Source organism: Plecotus auritus, assembly GCF_963455305.1.
Source record: "Plecotus auritus genome assembly, chromosome: 1".
NCBI classification, from domain to species: domain Eukaryota; kingdom Metazoa; phylum Chordata; class Mammalia; order Chiroptera; family Vespertilionidae; genus Plecotus; species Plecotus auritus.
In genome coordinates, this window is record NC_137770.1 from 72694109 (window position 1) to 72712723 (window position 18615).

At 47.6% G+C, this 18615-nt stretch overlaps 2 protein-coding genes and 1 pseudogene across 4 annotated transcripts in view; 1 reads left to right on the top strand and 2 right to left on the bottom strand.

Annotated features, from left to right (window-relative positions):
• Positions 1 to 187: 187 nt before the first annotated feature.
• ZFYVE19 (zinc finger FYVE-type containing 19) lies at positions 188 to 6318 on the bottom strand. Its single transcript, XM_080675725.1, has 11 exons — positions 6077 to 6318; positions 4938 to 5059; positions 4717 to 4770; positions 4213 to 4331; positions 3891 to 4036; positions 3450 to 3558; positions 1806 to 2015; positions 1333 to 1412; positions 944 to 1042; positions 683 to 810; positions 188 to 599 (listed from the first exon to the last, which is right to left on the bottom strand). The coding sequence occupies exons 1-11, from the start codon at positions 6128 to 6130 to the stop codon at positions 521 to 523; spliced, it is 1200 nt and encodes a 399-aa protein (XP_080531851.1). The 5' UTR covers positions 6131 to 6318; the 3' UTR covers positions 188 to 520.
• Positions 6319 to 6406: 88 nt separating this feature from the next.
• Positions 6407 to 18615, top strand: part of DNAJC17 (DnaJ heat shock protein family (Hsp40) member C17) — a 42070-nt gene continuing 29861 nt past the window's right edge. For both annotated transcript variants that reach the window (XM_080675770.1, XM_080675771.1), the window contains exon 1: positions 6407 to 6592. In XM_080675770.1, coding sequence (XP_080531896.1) covers positions 6515 to 6592 — 78 coding nt within the window. In that variant the 5' untranslated portion in view covers positions 6407 to 6514. The remainder of the gene's footprint in view (positions 6593 to 18615) is intronic.
• Positions 13827 to 16806, bottom strand: LOC308254185 (TATA-binding protein-associated factor 2N-like; annotated as a pseudogene). The gene is made up of 2 exons: positions 16771 to 16806; positions 13827 to 14911 (listed from the first exon to the last, which is right to left on the bottom strand). The product of its transcript is annotated as a TATA-binding protein-associated factor 2N-like (transcript).

The window sequence follows — 18615 nt, forward strand, 5'->3', positions numbered from 1 at the left end:
ACATTGATGCCCATGGTCTATGGGGCCTCCCAGACAGGCGGTACTGTTCCTGACAGGAGAACCTTACATGAGGCTCAATCCTTTCCCTCTCTCCGTAGGACTGGACTTATAGCCTACTTTGCTTTTGCCACCTCTCCAAGGACCCAGGCTCAGGGCCCACAGGTTCTAGAGATCAACGATGCTGGGCCCAAGGACTCAACATACTTTATTTGATACATTAAGTGCTGGGGCCCCTGAGCAGGTTTCAGGCTCATTCTTAGATTCAGTCTGGTCTTTCCAGTCCAGGTTTTGCTGGTGGAGGGCTCCTGACTTCTGCCTTTCCTCTGGCTCCTCCAGTCATCATTTCCAATGCAGAATCTTTCCCCCTTCATGGACATCAAGGCTCAGGAAGGGGTGCACCCATGAGCAGTCTAGCTTGAAATTCTCTCCCATCAGATGCCCCGAGCCTGGGCCCAGAGGTGGGTGCCCCAGCCTGTGTGACTGCCTGTAGGACGACCTTCCTGGGAGGACCAGGGTTTCCTCAGTGTTCTTGGCCTGCATGTGGGGGGTGGTAAGCAGATGTCTGATGCTCTTTAAGGTCAAAGGCCTCATGGCCTTCCCTGTGGAAAAAGAGAAACAGGTCAGGGATCACAGGTAGCCCTTGGGCACTCCCAGTCCCACAGAACATTCTCCCTGCACCCACCGGAAGCAGCGGACACAGTAGAGGTCTCCGTCGCAGCCAGCACAGCGCAAGGTGGCATCCTCATTGCAGATGCAGCACCAGGGGAGCCGCTCTTCCTCAGCCTCAGGCCTGGAGGCCACAGCCTGTGCCTTCGGGGAGCAGTAGGAATGGGGGAAGTAAGGTCCCTAAGGGAGTATGGGTGGGGTGGCTGTTGCCAGAGCATCAGCCATTCAGGGGGGAGGCTGTGGAGGCCCCTCAGTCTGTGTCTGGGGCTTTTCTCACCTTAGGCTCTGCCCTGCAGGATTTGGCCGGGGGTTGGAGTGTTGGCTCTGCGGGGATGTTAAAGCCACTTGCCTCATCCAGGGCAGCTTCTTCAGTGAGCTGTGGACAGGGCAAAGAGTATAGCTCCCTGCTCGTGGCCCAGGTCCTCCCCTCTGCCCCTGAAGGTGCTGTGGCCTTAGCTTCTCAACCAATCTTCCTTTATTTGTTGCCTATGGCTGCTGTCACCCCATCTCAAGGGGCCAGGGGGCAGGTCTGGGTCATAGGGACAGAGGGACCTCAGCAGGAACAGCAGCTGCAGAGCGACTGGCAGGATGAATGGGGCCAGGTGCATGGTGGGATAGTGAGGTAGGGGCAGGACAAAGGGTGGTCAATGGGTAAGGCAGGCCCACCTGTTGCAGGACTCTTTGGATGGCCGTCTCCTCATCCTCCTCGCCATCACTGTCTGGGAGGCGATAGTCTTGGAGGGTCACTTGAAGGGGGAGAGAGGTAGGAGCAGGGGAGGAGTGAGTTGAGAGAGTTCACCGGCTATACTCTTGCTCCCAGGAGCTGGTTTGGTTTCCAGTGGCACTTGGTCCAGAGCTGAGCAGTCTCTGCAGCCATTCTGATCAGGCCTCCCACTCCTTGCTCCACCCGGCAGGGCTTGGGGTCAGGAACAGAAGGCTCTGCACCTGAAGGGACTGAGGGTCCCCTGCCCCCTGATGGCTGCCACTGATTCCTCAGCCACTGCTTTGCTCCAGTACTTTCCTTGTGGCTCTGGGCAGAGCTTGATAAACCCCGGGCAGAGACCCCCAGCACCTGCCTGAGCCAGGCAGCCCTTTCACAGAACTTGCCCTGAGAGTGGGGGCTGCTCCCCAGGTTCTACCTCTGTCAGGGTCCTGTCCCCGAAGCACAGCCAGGCGCTTGGCAAGGTCCAGGATCCGTTCTTGCCTCGTGTTCTCCTCCCGCAGCTCGACCGCAGCTTCAGCCAGCAGCCTGCTCTTCTCCCCATCCAGGGACCAGGTGGCCTGCCCCCTGGAATTTGCACTTAGGCCGCCTGGCCAACCCTGGTTGAGGTCATTCTGAATAGAGGCAGCTGGAAGGAGCAATGCAGTCAGGGAGGCAGAGCTATTCCAAGATCTCTCATCAGAAGCCACTGAGCCCATTTCTCAACATTTTATAAAAACCTACAGAGCATCAGCTTTTTGTTCAGCACTTGCTTCCATGGTTTATATTACAAACGAGATGCCCATCCTAAGAACAGCATGTTAAAATATCAGGTGGGTTGGGATGGATATAGTTGGAAAAAACCTCTACGATTACCAGTGTTTTATATTGGGGGAAAAAATGGTATGAGAATCAGTGCCCCAAATAATCAGGTTATGGGGAGGCCAAAGTTCTCTGCCTTACAGGCTGAATCAGCATTTCCAGGGACCAGCACATAGAGGACATGACAGAACCTGAGGTCTTATGTGTTACTAGACTGGAAGAATTTTGACAGAGTGGGTGTGGCTTTGACATGTTCCCTTAAGCTCAATATCAGACCAAGAGGTTTGAAAGCAGACAGCTTTGGGTTCAAGTCCTAGCTTTATTACTTAATGGCTATGTGATCTTGATCTAGTTCCTTAAGCTCACCAGGCCTCAGTTTCCTCATTTATAAAATATGGATAATAAGAGTATGCATCTCATAGGATTACTGAGGATGTTCAATGAGATTGTGTCTCTAAAGAAGGGTTTCTCAATGGTGGTTCTATTGACATTTTGGGCAGGATAATTCTTTGTTGTGGGGCTGTCCTGTGCATTATATGATGTTTTAGCGGCATCCTTAGCTTTTGCTCACTAGGTGCCTGTGGTAAATTCCGAGTTGTGGCAACCAGAAAGCCTCCAGACACTGTCAAATGGGCCAAGGAGGAGAGATCATCCTTAGTTGAGAACCACTGCTCTGAAGCCTTTGAAGAGCACAGTCCAATATAATTTTTATAATGATGGAAACATTCCATATCATGGTTATATTTGTGCAGTCCAAGATGGTAGCCATGAGCCACATGTGGAACTGGGCACTTGAAACGTGGCTAGTACCACTGAGGGGACAGAATTTTAAATTTAATTTTAATTAAATTTAAGTAGCCTCTTCCTCCTCATCATCATCATTGCAAAGAACATTCACTGAGCACTTACTACAGCCAGGCAGGGTCCTAAGAGCTAATTGGATAATCTCATTTATTCCTTGAAACTTCCCCACAAGGTAGGTTTTAACACACACACCTCCATTTTACAGATGAAGAAAGTGAGACTTTCCCAGGATCACACAGCTGGTAAGTGGTAGGAGAATCACTGATGGATTCTAAAGTCCACACAGTATCCACTAGGCTTACACTGGCTCCCAGAGAAGTAGACACTCAATAAATGGTAGCTCTTATAATGTTGATTATTCTCTGATTTACATATATTCACCTCCCAGTGGGCAGCGGAGCCTCTCCCACCTGGGGAAAAAGGAGGGCAGGTCCCTGGGCCCAGGTGGAGAAGTTACCTGGGCTTCCTCCTTCCCAGCTCTCATCAATAGCCACCTCTGCTGTGAGCTGTGTCAGCAGATCCTGCGCCTGCTGGGCCTGGGTCCTGGTATCTGGTGGCTGATGTACCTGCTCAGAGGAGGGAACCTCAGTGGGGATCAGGACAGGGGGAAGCCACACCATAAGGTCCAGAGAAGTCTATGTCAGTGAATGCTGAGGAGTTCCCAAAGTTCAGGGAAATAGGGGCTAATCCAGGGCCCACATAATTGAATAGGTCTGACCGTCCCAACCAGACTGGGGCCACTCTTTCCTGCCCCATCCAATCCTGCTTGTCCCTGGTTCCTTGGCCTGGCAGCAGACCCGAGGATGAGGGGGTGGGAGTCAGAGGCTTGCCAACTCCTACAGAGTACATAAGCACACATGTACTAGGACCCCCTTCCCTCTCAAGCCACAGCACTCACCGGCTGGGGAGTCTGAGAAGGTGGAACTCTGCCCTGCAGTGCGGCAAGCCGTGCCTCCATCTCCTGGGTGGAAGGGATGGAACTCTGGGTTTCACCCCTCAGTGCGGCTAGCCTGGCTTCAATCTCTGCTTGTGAGGGCACTGACTCTGCAATTGGCATGGGGGAAATTTGTAAGGTCCAGAGGAATCCCAGTCCCAGGAGCACCCGAGAGTGTCCTTTAGGCCAGTGGTCGCCAACCTTTTGGACCTCGTGGACCACCAGTGGTCTGCAGACCACCAGTTGGCGACCGCTGCTTTAGGCCACCCTGCCTGCCCCTACTCACTGGGCTTGCTCTCCTGGCGGAGCCGTGCTAAGCGCTCAGCAATGACTTGGTCTTGTTGGGTCAGTCCATGGCTCTGGGGGGTGCTGGACTTCTGCTTGGCTTCCAAGGCTGCCACACGCCTGGCAGGATATGACATAAAGGCTCTTAAAGAAGGCAAAGGGAGGGGTGAAGGCACCCACTCACTCTTCCCCATTCAAATCATTTCTAGGCATCTAGGGAGGCCTCCAGTGGACAATCTTCTGTGGTCCTCATGCATGTTGGCCTGCAGCTCAACCCAACTGCCCAGCCAGAGGGTCCAACAGAAAGGATGTGTATCAAGAACTGTTTCTGGGGAGAGGGCTAATGAGCTGCTTTATGATCCCAAGAGGGCAGGTAGGAGCCTTCAAGATGGATATTCTCCTGACCCTGTGTTCATTTGATCTAGAGGCTGGGAAGAGAGTCCTACCCAGGGGCTTCCCTGTCCTTTCCCCCATCCACATTTGTCTCTGTCCCTTCAGCACTTACTTCTTATAGTTCTGAGGTGGTGACCACTTGGAGGCATTGGCAGGAGAAGATCCTCTATAGAGAAGAAATCTGGTTTCAGAAGTCCTGACATCTGCCAATCAGTGCCCCCCCATCCCAAACACTTCCTGGGTTGACCTCAGGCCACAGAGCACAGGCTACAAGGGTTGGCCAGCTGCCTGCTGCCATGGTTGGCTGAATCCTCGCCCTTGTCAGCTTCTCACCTGGTCAGGACCTCGTGGCACTGTTTGCAGACTCTCTGTTGAGTGTTCCCAGCCCGGGGCACTGCTGCACTGAAGCTAAGGCAGCTGGAACAGAAGGCCCGGCCACAATTCTTACAGCCAATCTACAAGAAACATGAAGCAGAGTTATCCACCTCTCAACCACTGGGGTATAGAAGACAAACAGGCAAAGCCCCTTGGTCACTGACTCTTCAACAAAGAAGAATCAGAGAAAGTGCGGAGCTCACACCATCTCTGCTCCAGCAACGATGGAGGGAGGCTTTGGCTGAGGATGGGATGATAACAATAGCCTCCATTTATTAAGCACTTACTGTGCGTCAGGCACTAAGCTCAGTATTTAACATTCATCAGCTGATTTAATCCTCACAGTTTCGATACACTATTTTACTTAATCCTGATGTCCAGCATTATTGTTCCTATTTTAGGTGGGGTCAGAGAGGTTACATGACTTGCCCAAACAAAAGTCACTCTATGAACAAGACAACAGAGCTCAAATTTGAACTCTGACCACCCTGACTCCCAAACCCAGCTTTCCTAGTACTGCACGGACCTACGTGCTCTTCACTCATCCTATGTGGTTCCTATCTCCTAGTCACTGCTGAGGTACAGGAAGCCTGCAGTTTACCAAGGGAACTGAGGGGTCTGTGCTGAAGAGCGGAGAGACTCTGCCATGGAGCCCTGCGGGCAGGAGAAAGGTTGGTAACCTAACTGAAGAAACCCGAAGGGCAGGCTGCGTGATGGTGAAGGTTTCAGAGCAGAGAGTAACGGGACAAGGCGTGATGGAGAGTGGTCACAGGGGCTGCGGAGAAGCTGGGTTGAGGGGGAGAAAACAGCCGGATCCTACACTTGGCAGACAGAAAAGTCTAGCTTTCCAAAACCCACAGGAGCGCGCTTTACAGTTTATAGAGAGCTTTCCCCTCCTTTACTTCACTGGACCCACACCAATCGGCAAGCGAGGGAGAACTAGCCCCATTTTACAGAAATGGAAACTAAGGCGCAGTGACTGAAAACCATACTGCTGGAAAAGGCTGTAAAAGCAGTCTGTGGGCTGCAAGTCCAGTGTATTTCTCTCCACTCTGCGTTCTCCCTGGCCCTCTAGCCCACAGGGAGAGAAAACTCACCTCCTTCTTGAAGAGGGTGAACTTGACAGTGCACCCGTAGCACCTACTCTCCATCCTGGTTCCTGGCGTGGCGTGGCGCGGCACCGTCAGCAGAGTTGAGATCACGCCTGTGAGGTACGGCGCCCCGTGGACCTTCACCCAGCTCCGCCCCTGTCCCCCACACCCACTCGCGCGAGCCTGCCACGGCCTCCCGCAGGGAAATCGCGACCGGCCATCCTAGTCGGAGAGCAACAGCGGCGGGCGCGAGGGCTGCTGGGAGTTGTAGTTCATTTACGACAGCCCGCTTCCCTCAGTGGCAATCAAGCTTGACACAGAACACGACATTTCCCAGGGGGCTAAGCGCCATTTAGCGGCTCGGGACCGACAGTCTTCGGGAAGAGTCCCGCGCACGTTTAGACTCTTGGGAGTTGTAGTACCAATCCAGTCAGGGTTGGAACCATGTCGGTGGCCAAGGAGCTCTTACAGATGGACCTGTACGCGCTGCTAGGCATTGAGGAGAAGGCGGCGGACAAAGAGGTGAGAATGGTGGCGAGGAGGGTCAGTCCCGAGAGGTCGGGCGGCCCTTCCTATCTTGGCGCCTAGACTGGCACCCGTTTTCGAGGTTCGGACGGAGCCTGGGCTGGTAGCGAGGGGCGGCCTGACGGCCTCAGAAGCTGGGCTCCCTAACCATTCTAGGGCGGTCTGAGAGCCTCACGAGGAAGAAGGGGTCACAGAAGAGAGGCTCCTCGTGCGGGATACTGTGCTCTCCCTCTGGCCCTAGTCTAGGAGAGGTTGTGGGGTGAGCCTGGGAGGGAATGCTAGCCTCCTCCCTGCGCCTGCGCAGCAGGGTCAGCCTCTAATTCAGCTTGTGTGGCTGGAGGTACTTGAATCTCCTGAAGGCTGATTAACTCCGCTTAGAGCCTAGGACGAAAGAAAGGCTCAAGGCGCCTCCACTCCCTTTGCACCCCCCCCTCCCCCCTTGGGACCTATGACCTTGACGTCTCTGTTTTCTTTTCCATCCCAGCTCATTGACTCTTTTCAAGTAGCAGATGCTCAGGTGTTGTCCTTTCAACATGTGCTAGTGGGCCCAAAGCAGGAGGATCATAGGGTAAGGCAGATGGCCTGAAGTTCCACAGGAAGGTGTTTATAAAGGCGCCAGGGATTCGGACACTGTACTGTAGTTAAGATTTCTGTTATCTAACCCTGGATCATGGTTGGTAGTTGTAGCAACGTAGGAAGGGGGGCAGATAATTCATCAGCTGAAAATCAATGCCTGCTCTGGCTGGGTAGGGTTAGAGCGTCCTACAGATACACCAAGGTTGCCAGTGGATCCCTGGTCAGGGCACATACAAGAATCAAACAATGAATGCATAAATAAGTGGAACAATTCAGTGTTTCTCTCTTTCTCCCTGCCTCCTTCCCTATATCCCTCCCTCCCTCTCTCTCAAAAACTCAATAAATAAAAAATAAAAAAAGAACATTAATGCCTATGAATGCCCCTGTACTTCCAGGCTGCCCTGCTCATTAACTGAGTGAGCTTGTAAGAGGAAACTCTAGGCAGACTTGGGAAGAGCTGCGGTCAACCTGCACACAACTGTCCCCTGCAGCTGGGCTGAAATCGCAAATGGACCATGGGGCCCTGGCTGGTTTGGGTTTGGGTCAGTGGTTAAAGCGCTGGCATGTGGATCAAAGGGTCTCGGGTTTGATTCCCAGTCAAGGGCATGTGCCTCGGTTGCCGGTTCAATCCCAGGCCCCTGTTGAGGCATGTGGGGAAAGCAACCAATATCTCTCTCTCTCTCTCCCTTCCCCCCCTCTCTCCCTCCCTCTCTGTCTCCCTCCTCCCTCCCTTCTACTCTCTCTAAAAAATCAATGGGGAAAAAAATTCTTTGGTGAGGATTAAAAACAATTTTTTAAAGAAAAAGAAAAGAAATGGGCCAGGGGGATGTGTAACATCTGCTATATCTGTTTGTTAAGACTTAAAATTTCAGTATTGGTAATGCCTAACACCCATATAACACTTACCGTGTGCTGAGCACTATTCTAAGTTCCATATTTGTACATTGTTTAACTTGTACTTCATTAATAGTGAGAAACTACTTGGGACATTTCACACTAGATCTAGCAGGTATGTTGGAACCCTGAAGTTGAGAACTCTTGAGGAAGGCAGTTGGAAGTTGTTGATGTATAATATTACTCAGAGAAGTGATGTAATCAGATTTAAAAAATTAAACATCAGTGTGTAGAATGGACACAAGTGGGTGGTGGGTGAGTCTGTTGTCTAGCCAGAAACCAAGGTCTAATCAGACCAGTGTGGTTGGGATCCAGTTTTCACTCAAACGAGATAAGGGATAGATGAGAACATTCTTTTAAAGGATAACAGGTGCTTCTGCCTTTTAGTAGGAGAGACACAACTGTAATAGAACACAATAAGTTCCTTAAGAGGGACACAGACAAAGTGCTGTGGATGTTTGGAGTAGGTTAAGGTTGCTTCTCGTTTGGGAAAAGGGATAGGGGAAATAGAGAAGGCATTTTAAGCCTTGAAGAACCGGCAGAGTTTGGATGTCTGGGGATAAGGAGGAATGAATATTCCAAGAAAAGGGAGAATGTGTGTAGTCCAATTTGTGTGGAGTATAGGCCAAGAAGAAAGGAAGGGTAAAAGAAGATAAGCCTTGAAAAGTAGATTGGGGCCTTTGGATATACTGGCTAGCTTCATAGTAATGGATATTTTTTGGCAGAGAACAAGGAGACATAGGCCCTGTGTCCCCTCTCCTGGGTTCAAGGCCTATCGTTTTCTAGGGGTGCCTGGAGGACCAACAGATACCTAAAGTCTGTACAAGGAAGGCCTCCTAAATGTTGGTTGTCTGGTCAGATAGGAGTTCCTTATTTGGGGTCCACAAAAAGGTGCCAAGAACTAAATAAACCCTGGAAATTATGTGTAATTTTTTTGTGTGTGTATTCATTTTTGAGAAGAGGTAAGTCTTATCCAGAAAAGATTAAAGAAGTCTCAAACTAGGGCAACCCACTGTGTTACTGAAGTTCAGCAAGAGTGGTTAGTGACAGAATTGGGTCTAGAACCTGGATACCCTAGATATCCAGCCCAGGTCACTGCTCCCTTCCACACCGTGTCACTCTAGCCCTGTCCAGCACTATACAGTTCAGTGGTAGTGATGCGCATCAACATCTGCTTTAATTTCATTCATACCACTTCTCTGAATCCCAAATCTGTATATCCATCATCCTATTCAATCTCGCCATTTGGATGCTTCACAGGGATTTAAATTGTATTACACCCAAAATCGAACTCTTGAACTTCTCTTTCCAAACCTCTCCTTCCTTGTACTTCCCTGTCTCAGTAAATGGCACCAATATCCATCCACTCAAGCTAGGAACCTGGAGTCATTCTTCATACCTCCCTATCCTCTTAACCCTGCCATCACTATGTCTTAATGAGTCAACCTCCCAAATAATTCTCAAACCTGTTCGCTTATCTCCATCGCCACCACTAGCACTCTGCCCAAAGCCCCATCAACTTTCTTCAAACCATTAGAGTAGCCTGTCAGCTTGTCTGCCTGCTTCCAATCTATTCTAGTCTACTCTGTTGCACTTCTCCAATCTATTCTCCTCGCAGAAAATGGAATGATCTTGGCACTCCCTTGAAACCATATTGTGCTTTTAATAAAATACTCAATAGAATTTCTTACCCTTCATACATGCTGTCCCTTCTGCCAGAAATGTTTTTTTCCCCCTTCTGTTAGCCTGGGTTGCTTTTCCTTTTCTTTCAGAACTCAGCTTCAATAGTACTTCCCCAGAGAGGCCTTGCTGATTATTCTTCCATACCAACTGGTTCTCCTCTTTTCCAGCACTTATTTCATTTTGCAATTATTTATGCATTTGTGTGATTATTTGTCTCGTGTCTTACTCCCCTGTATATTCAAGGAACTGCAAGGAGCATATCTAGTCCATTTACTTCTGCAGCAGTCCCTTGCCTCGTGACTAGCACAGAGTAGGCTCTCAACAAATACAGGGTGGGGCAAAAGTAGGTTTACAGTTGTGAGTATGTGAAAGATTTACAGAGTTAATCTTGTATTATTATTTATTAAATATTTATTTCCCATACGAACAAGTGTAAACCTACTTTTGCCTCACCCTGTATTTGTTAATGAATAAAACAGTGTCTTCAGAAACCACTACAGCAACTTGACTTGAGAATCAGGAGACAGTCACTGCCTTTCTCATTTTAACCCTTTTTGAGTGTACAGTTCAGTGGCATTAGTACATTCACATTGTTGTGCAACCATCACCACTATCCATGTCCAGAACTTTTCTATCATCCTAAATTGAAATTCCAATCCATTAAACATTAACTCCGATTCCCTCTCCCCTCAACCCCTCCCTGGTAACTATTCTTCTACTGTTTTTCTTATTGTTTCTCTATATGAACTTAACTATTCTATGTACTTCATATAAATAAGCATACAAATATATAATATTTCACCTTTTGTAACTGGCTTATTTCCTTAAGGTAATATTTTCAAGATTCATCTATGTTGTAGCATGTATCAGAATTAACTCATTCTTATATTATGATTTGTTTATTTATTTTTTAAGGGGATATTCTTTTTTCTGTGATTTATATCTTTTTTTAAATATATATTTTTATTGATTTCAGAGAGGAAGGGAGAGGGAGAGAGAGATAGAAACATCAATGATGAAAGAGAATCATTGATCAGCTGCCTCCTGCACAACCCCCACTGGGGATGGAGCCCACAATCCAGGCATGTGCCCTGACTGGTAATCAAACTGTGACCTCCTGGTTCATAGGTTGATGCTGAACTACTGAGCACACTGGCTGGTCGAGTTTTGTAGTTGTTATTTTTTCTTAATCCTTTCACCTTTTTCACCCAGCCTCCCAATCCACCTCCCCACCAACAGCTGTCAGTCTAGTATTGACTCTATAAGTCTGTTTCTACTTTATTAGTTTATTTTGTTCATTAGATTCTACCTGGTGAAATCATAATGGTACTTGTCTTTCTCTGACTGGCTTATTTCAGTTAGCATACATAATACTTTCCAGGTCCATCCATGAAGTTGCATTTCTGACTGGCCCTTTTTTATGCTGTTGTAGTTCTAAGTTCCTTATAGTATTCACTAAGTTTCTTGAGCATCCTTATAACCATTTTTGGAACTCTATATCTGATCATTTGCCCCCTTTCATTTAGCTCTTTTGCTGGAGATTTCACCTGTTCTTTCATTTGGGGCATGTTTCTTTGTCTTCATCATTGGGCTGCCTGTTTTTTTTCTATGTATTAATAAAATCTGCTATGAGTCCCAGTCTTTGTAGGGTGGCTTTTTGTAGTAGGTGTCCTGTGGAACCCATGGGCGTTGTCTCCTTGGTCACCTAAACTGTGTGCTCTGTGAATGTCCCTTGTGTGGGTTTTGTGGGCCCTTTTGTTGTAATTGAAACCTGGTTTTTATTTGCCCTTTTGTGTGTTGGGTCAACCCTCAGGCTGGCTGACTGTGAGGATCAACCCAACCACAGTGTATGAACTGCTGTACATATGAAGCAGAATTCTCCTTAGCTGGGTCTGGTGCCTGCCAAGGTCTCCCTTTGTATATTCCACTTGTGAAGCTAATTAGATCCTGCTCTGATGTTGTTTGAAGCTGGCCTCTGGGTGTGTTCTGGGGCCTCTTGGGAGGGACTCTGGTAGATAGGCAGGTATCTTTGACAAGGAACACTCATGGAGGAGGTGAATATGATTTTGATGTCTTTACAGCGGAGCTGTAACAGAGAAGGCTACAAAAGGAAGCTGTTTTGAAGGCTATATTGCTAGGTATTCAACATCAAATTTCAGCTATAATATATCTTGATCCCTTGTTGTATAAACATAATCAAGAATTTTGCAGTTATATTTTCTTCTAAAATCAAATAATTAAAATCCTCGTTACTGACAATCCCTGCTCCGCTGCAGTTGCCATCACCGTCCTCCTCCCCTCCCTTAGCAGCCCCTCTAAAAGCTCTTTCAAATTGTCTTTCAGAAAGGTGGTACACTCCCAGCCATTAAATATTAGACCGCCCATCTCTGCTGGGAGTCCCCACCCTGATTCTTGAAATCAGCATGCTGTGTGCCCAGTGCCTTGCCCAGAGCAGGCGCTCTCTCTCTCTCTCTCTCTCTCTCTCTCTCTCTCTCTCTCTTTCTCTCTCTCTCTCACACACACACACACACACACACACACACACACACACACACACTCACTTTAGTTCCCCTGCTACCTTTTGGTTTCCTTTTCCTTTCTCCATGAGTATTTTACATGAGGGTAGAAACATTTCTTACAAACACCATTTGATTCCACAGACTTTTAAGTGACTACCATGTGTCCATCCCACGTGGTGCTAGGGATACAAATGTGAAGAGAATATCCCTGTAGGGTCACCCCCAGCTTGTCTGTTTTCACTTTCTCTGTCTCTTGCTCCTGTGACTCATCATTTTGAAATGCAGGGGTTAACGTTGATAATTCTACAAGATGAAGTTTTCTAATCAGATGATAATTTCCTAGAGAAGTAGTGTAGAAAATAACAGTGTTGCCGAAACCGGTTTGGATCAGTGGATAGAGCGTGGGCCTGCGGACTGAAGGGTCCCAGGTTCGATTCCGGTCAAGGGCATGTACCTTGGTTGCGGGCACATCCCCAGTGGGAGGTGTGCAGGAGGCAGCTGATCGATGTTTCTCTCTCATCGATGTTTCTAGCTCTCTATCCCTCTCCCTCTCTGTAAAATATCAATAAAATATATTAAAAAAATAAATAAATAAAAGAAAATAACAGTGTTTATAACTAATCTTAACAAGTAAGGCCAAGAATGGTTGCTTTGTACATCAACTGTGTGTTGAGAATGGATAGGACTCATAATATAGAGCACTAAGCAATGTTGGCAGTTGTAAATACCTATAATAATCTGTAATAATAAAAGCATAATATGCAAATTGACCGAATGGTCGAACAGCTGAACGACCGTCCGGGCGACCTTCTGGATGACCTTCTGGACGAAGCCAGGGCTGTGAGGGCCAAGCCAGGGCTGCAAAGGCCTACCCTTGCACGAATTTCATGCATCGGGCCTCTAGTGCCTTTATAATAGCCATTGTACTGACTACCAGTGATAGTTAAGAAAGTGGACTTTGGAGTCAGACTGCCTGGATATGGGTCCCATGACTTACCTAGTTTGTTACTTTAAGCAAAAAAAGAAAGAAAAAAGAAAAGAAAATATATATTTCTCCCATAATACAAGCAGCATTTATTGTAGTATTATAAAACACTTTCCATTTTGGCAATATATTTTTTTAATATATTTTTATTGATTTCAGAGAGGAAGAGAGAGGGCGAGGGAGAGAGAGAAACAACATCAATGATGAGAGAGAATCATTGATTGGCTGCCAAATCATTGATTTGCTGGGGATCAGCCCACAACCTGGGCATGTGCCCTTGACTGAAATCGAACCCGGGTCCCTTCAGTCCACAGGCCAACACTATCCTTTGAGCCAAACTGTCTAGGGCTCCATTTTGGCAATATTTTACAAGGGTTGGGAAGGCGAAAGTTGGAAATTAAAGAGGGAAATTTCAATGGACATTACTAAAAGAAAAACTGTCCAAGCCCTCCCCCCGCCCCAAATAAAATTTCAAATGCCACTTCATTTCACTACCCAAGAAGAGGCCATGGTGAAAGAAGCAAGCAAAACTCAGGCAATTTCACTATGGATCATGTCACAGACAAAGGAACATTCAAAACTGATTATTTCTGTAGTCATTTCTTCCTCCCATTTTGCCTCCATAGCCACCTTGGTCTCTTCCATAGCTTCCATTACTCCTGTCTCCACCATAGCCACTCCCACTTCAGTCTTCACCGTGGCCTTCTCGGTCCCCACCATAGCTTCCTTTATCTCCATAACCACCTCCTCTGTCCCCTCTATAGCTATCTTCTCTGTCCCCATCATAATCACTTCTCTCTCCACCATAGCTGCCTCGATATCTACCTCTGCCCCCACAATCTCTATAGCCCCTCTCTCCACCATAGCCTCTTCCCCAGAAATCTCCTCCTGAGGGACAAGCATCCTCTGGTCTGGGCTCATTGCACTGATTGCAGGGATTCCTTCAAACAAAGTTCATATTTCCACATGACTGATTAGGGCAAAACCAGTCCCCACTTTTGGGGTCTCCATCTCTCCCTGAAAGCCTCCATGACCTCTATATCCCCCGTGGCCTTGCCACCCACTTCCACTCCCACCTTCCCTCATAAATTCAGGTCTTCTGGTGGCAAAGAACACTTTAATGATGTTACCATGGAATTCTTTTCCATCAAAACAGTTAATGGCTGCCTTAGCTGAAAGAGAGTTATCAAATACTCTGTTGTCTCCCATTTTGGCTTCCCTATTTCCTTGTCTGTGTACAGATTTATCATCTGTTCAGGTCTTCTTTTTTGTCTTGATAATTCCTATTCATTTAAAGAACTCCCCTACTTGATCTGTAGACACACCCTCCCCAAGTCCTTGTCCAAAGATTGTGTTTGTTATCTGAATTATCAGATTCTTAATCAGCATTTGGTCTGGGTCCATAATCCCTGTGACCACCAACATTTTTGAAGCTACTACAATCACCACCACTTGATCCTGTCATAGGACTTCTTTCATCCTTATCATATTTCCCACGCCCTCTGCCTATTCCCTATGACCCACCACATCCCCTATTATCTTCTCTATACCTACTCACATCAGACAGTCATCTTGTGTGTGGTGGCTGTAATTTTTCCTTTGTGAATGGTAAGACTACTGGTTTTGATTATAGGAATCATGCTGCTGATCATAACTAGACTGTTGAGCAAATATTTAACCTCTGTGTGCCTTGGCTTTCCCATCTGCAAAATGGGAATGATGGCAGTTCCTCCTTGCCAACATTGTTGTGAAGCTTGGTCCAGGTAAAGCACTTAGCACCGGGCCTGGTACAGGGTACCTGCCTACTACAAGTTAGCTCTTGCTGTTATCATTGTTGTTCCACCTTCCTTAACTGTGAGTGCTAAAGTCAAATACATGCTGTCCACAACTCATGTCTGAGGTTGTACTCTACCCCTTGCCCCTCTCACTCATTCCAGTCCTGACAGACCAGTGCTGATTCACCCAACACTACACCAGTGATTCTTGACTAAGGCAGTGGTCAGGGTAGAAAGGAGATGGGAAATCAGAACAAAGTTGAGAATCAGCAGAGTCCACTGTTCAAATCTACAAATGAATGGAGTATGTCACCATGAACAAGTGCCTTGTGGGTCTTGTAGAGTTGAATAAGACATTACTTCTGCTTTCTGACAGCTCACACAGTATAGTAAGCAATGAATTCTGAGGTAGAGTGCAGGAGGTTCAATGAAAGTATATAAGGAAAATGTAGGAATAAAAAGGGAGACACTGCTCATACGATTAGCAGGATCAGGGAAGATATCCTTCAGGAGGTGTTATTGTGCAAGACCTTGAGGAGAGAAAAGAATATATCACAGCAGGGTTAAAAGGGATCTTCGTGGTCCTCTACTCTCTTCATTTTATAGACATGAGGATGGAGGTCCAGAGAGGTTATGGAACTTGCCAGAGGTCACCCAGTGAGCGAGCGTCAGGCCAGACTGGAGCCCCAGTTTAATATTCTCTTCACTCCTCTGCAGCTGACACTTGAATTTCTCTCCTGTCCATAGCAGCCTCGCCTTTCATTTGAAGCCCTTTGAAGGCTTCAAACTCACTCTATCTTGGCAGGTATTACTTGGTGAAGCCAGCTTGAAATGCATTTTGATCAACTTTTCGAAGACTCAAATTTTAAGTGTATTTACCAGGAAAACTACCATGGAAATTTAATATTGACATTTGGGGGTGGTGGATATATTTTATTACTGCTTTAAGAAAAAGGCTATTTTACCTGTATGCTAGCTAATACCTTTCCTTAAACCACGTATTTCTGTTATATCCCAGAATGTGATCCACTGACATTGTTTCTTACGGATTTAAGAAGCGTTAAGTTTTTGAGGACAGACAGGGGCTTGAAGGAACAGCATGAGCATGAAGAAGTAGAAGTAAGAGTACTTGGCATGACAAGGAATGGGGCATTGCTTAGGGTTCTTTAAGGATATGGCAGGAGATGAATCTGAAAAACGTGGTGTCTTTGGACCTCTAGGTTCTAGTGTGGTTGGACCTGATTCTATGGGCATCCAGGGCCATTTCTGCATTTGAGGTGTACCTGACTTGGTCACTGTCTATGAGAGGAGCCTCTTACCAGAACAGGCACTAAGTCCTTGAGATTGGGCACCGAGCCTGGTTTCACTTGATGACGGTCGTTTGTTCACCAAGGCCTGATCAGCACTCCAAGACTTCTCCCTATCTCTCTGATGGTTAACTCACTCCTGGGTTTAATTGTCTGGCTGAAGCTCTGGGTTTTTGAAGTTACTTGGCTGCCTGTTAAGTCAAATGGAATGATTCATTTGTGTTTGTAAGCTCTTCATTAGCATTCAAGATAATACCTCTCATTTATATGACACCAAATTGCTTTCACATAAATTAATCTCATTTGATGTGATCTTCAAAACAAGCCTGTGAGGTAGGCAATGACCATTAGCTCCAATTTATAGGTGAGAAGACGAAGCGTTTAATTGATTTGCCCAGCATAGGGTGGCTAGTAAATGCAAAGCACCTGCCCAAACCTGAATTTTCCACTCCTCTCTCAGAACTTTTTCCATGACCCATACTTCAGGAGCAGTTAGGGCGACAAAAGACAGGTTTTTGGGCCTCTGAGAGCCTTGGGACTCCAACAGTGTGACACAGATGGAGATTTGACTACATAAAGTTGCCCAATCTGGCTGACCCCAACAGGTATTGAACTGGTCTGGAAAGTTGGATGAATATGTGTCAAAATTTGCATTAAAACTACCACAGCAGAGTTTCTATTTCAACTGAGGCAGTACTAAAAATATTCTCCATACCCATAGCAGCTTCCCTAGTTTTGCTGTTTTAAGTTGGCTCACTTCTTTTTACTAATATAAATTTGTTTATAAAGGAAACTGGTACATTAAAGGAAAAAAGAAATGAATGAGATGTCGGAAGTACCAGGGCCCAGAAAGGAGGTGTGCACTCCGGGAGAGGGCGGAGACTGGGGACTCAGGTCTCCAAGAGTTGAGGTTGACAGCAGGCAGTGGGGAGAGGTGAGGGACAGCCAGACCCAGGGTATAGCTAGACCTGAGGGGCGAGAATCTGTAACCTGAGATAAGAAGGTGGGCAAGGATTTTGGAGTCTGAGCCTGATATAGGGGTACTTAGGGTAAGGGTGGGATAGTAGAGGCAGGGCCTGAGAGAAGTGGGTATCTGAGGAAGTGGGGAGGAAGAGAATGGCAGTACACTGGGCTCCAGGTGAATTGCTGATTTGGGGAAGTGGGGCTGAGAAGGAGGGTAGGGCAGATATTGAGGCCCAGGAGAGAGTGCCGGGAGGGCTAAGGGAAGGAGGAACCCAGAGGTGAGGACCAAGGCATGGGAGGAGCTGAAGAATGACCTCAGAGATGGGCTGAGGATCCAGATCCCAAAGGGTACATGGACAGCATTTGGAGAGTGATAGGTCCTCCCTCCCCCCAACTGGTGGGTGGAGTTATGATGTTACCGGGGTCTGCCCCCGAGACATTGAACCACCAGTCAGCACGTGCTGAGTGCCCTGGGGCCCACCCCTTCCCGTTCAGCCCTGGGCCCAACCCCTTCCTGTTCCTTCCCTCAAAAGGCCGTCTCCACCCCTCCATTGCCGCTGTTCTCTTCTCTCTCTGTCTCTTCATCTGCGGAGACAGCCCGGTTGGGTCCCTCCTTCCCCTCCTCCCCCTCCTCCAATCCTGGTTTCTCTCTACCTCCTCCGTAATGAATCTTGCTCTTTACTGCGGAATAAACCTCCCCTTTAATATGTCTTGGTCTCCGACTCCCGTTTCCTGCCCCTCAAACCTTACAGAGAGAAGCGAGCCAGATCCTGTACATGGTCCCAGTCGGTCCAGGCTACATAGGTTACTACCCTGAGTCTGATGATGGGTATGGTAGCAACCTGAGAGAGATGGTGTGAGGTCCAGGTCCCTCCAGAATCATCCTGGTACCACCAGCAGGCCCACATTTTGGGAGTGTTGAGCTGAGGGTGCTGGTCTGGGGCTTGGCTGGTACCCTGCTTGCACTGAGACTTATGAGCAGTCCATAGTTTCTGTAGTGACCAGGCATTTAGGAATTTCTAGGTAGTGCTGTCGCAGCGTGGGCCATAAGCTATAAGGAATGAAAGGGATCAATCTTTCAGGCAGAGCGGACTTCTAGATAAATGCCCAGAACTCTGTGGTTTACTTCCTGCCTCTGACATCAGGCAGTCACATAACCTCTGGTATTCCTGGGGCTATGTCTGCCTCTCACAGTCTTGCGGAGAAATTACTGCTGGGCATTGATTACTGGGTCCCATTCCTGGAACCCAGTCTTTCTAGCTGATTCACTGAAGTGGTTTGTTCATTCAATACCTGTGGTCACACTGAGTGGCCTCCC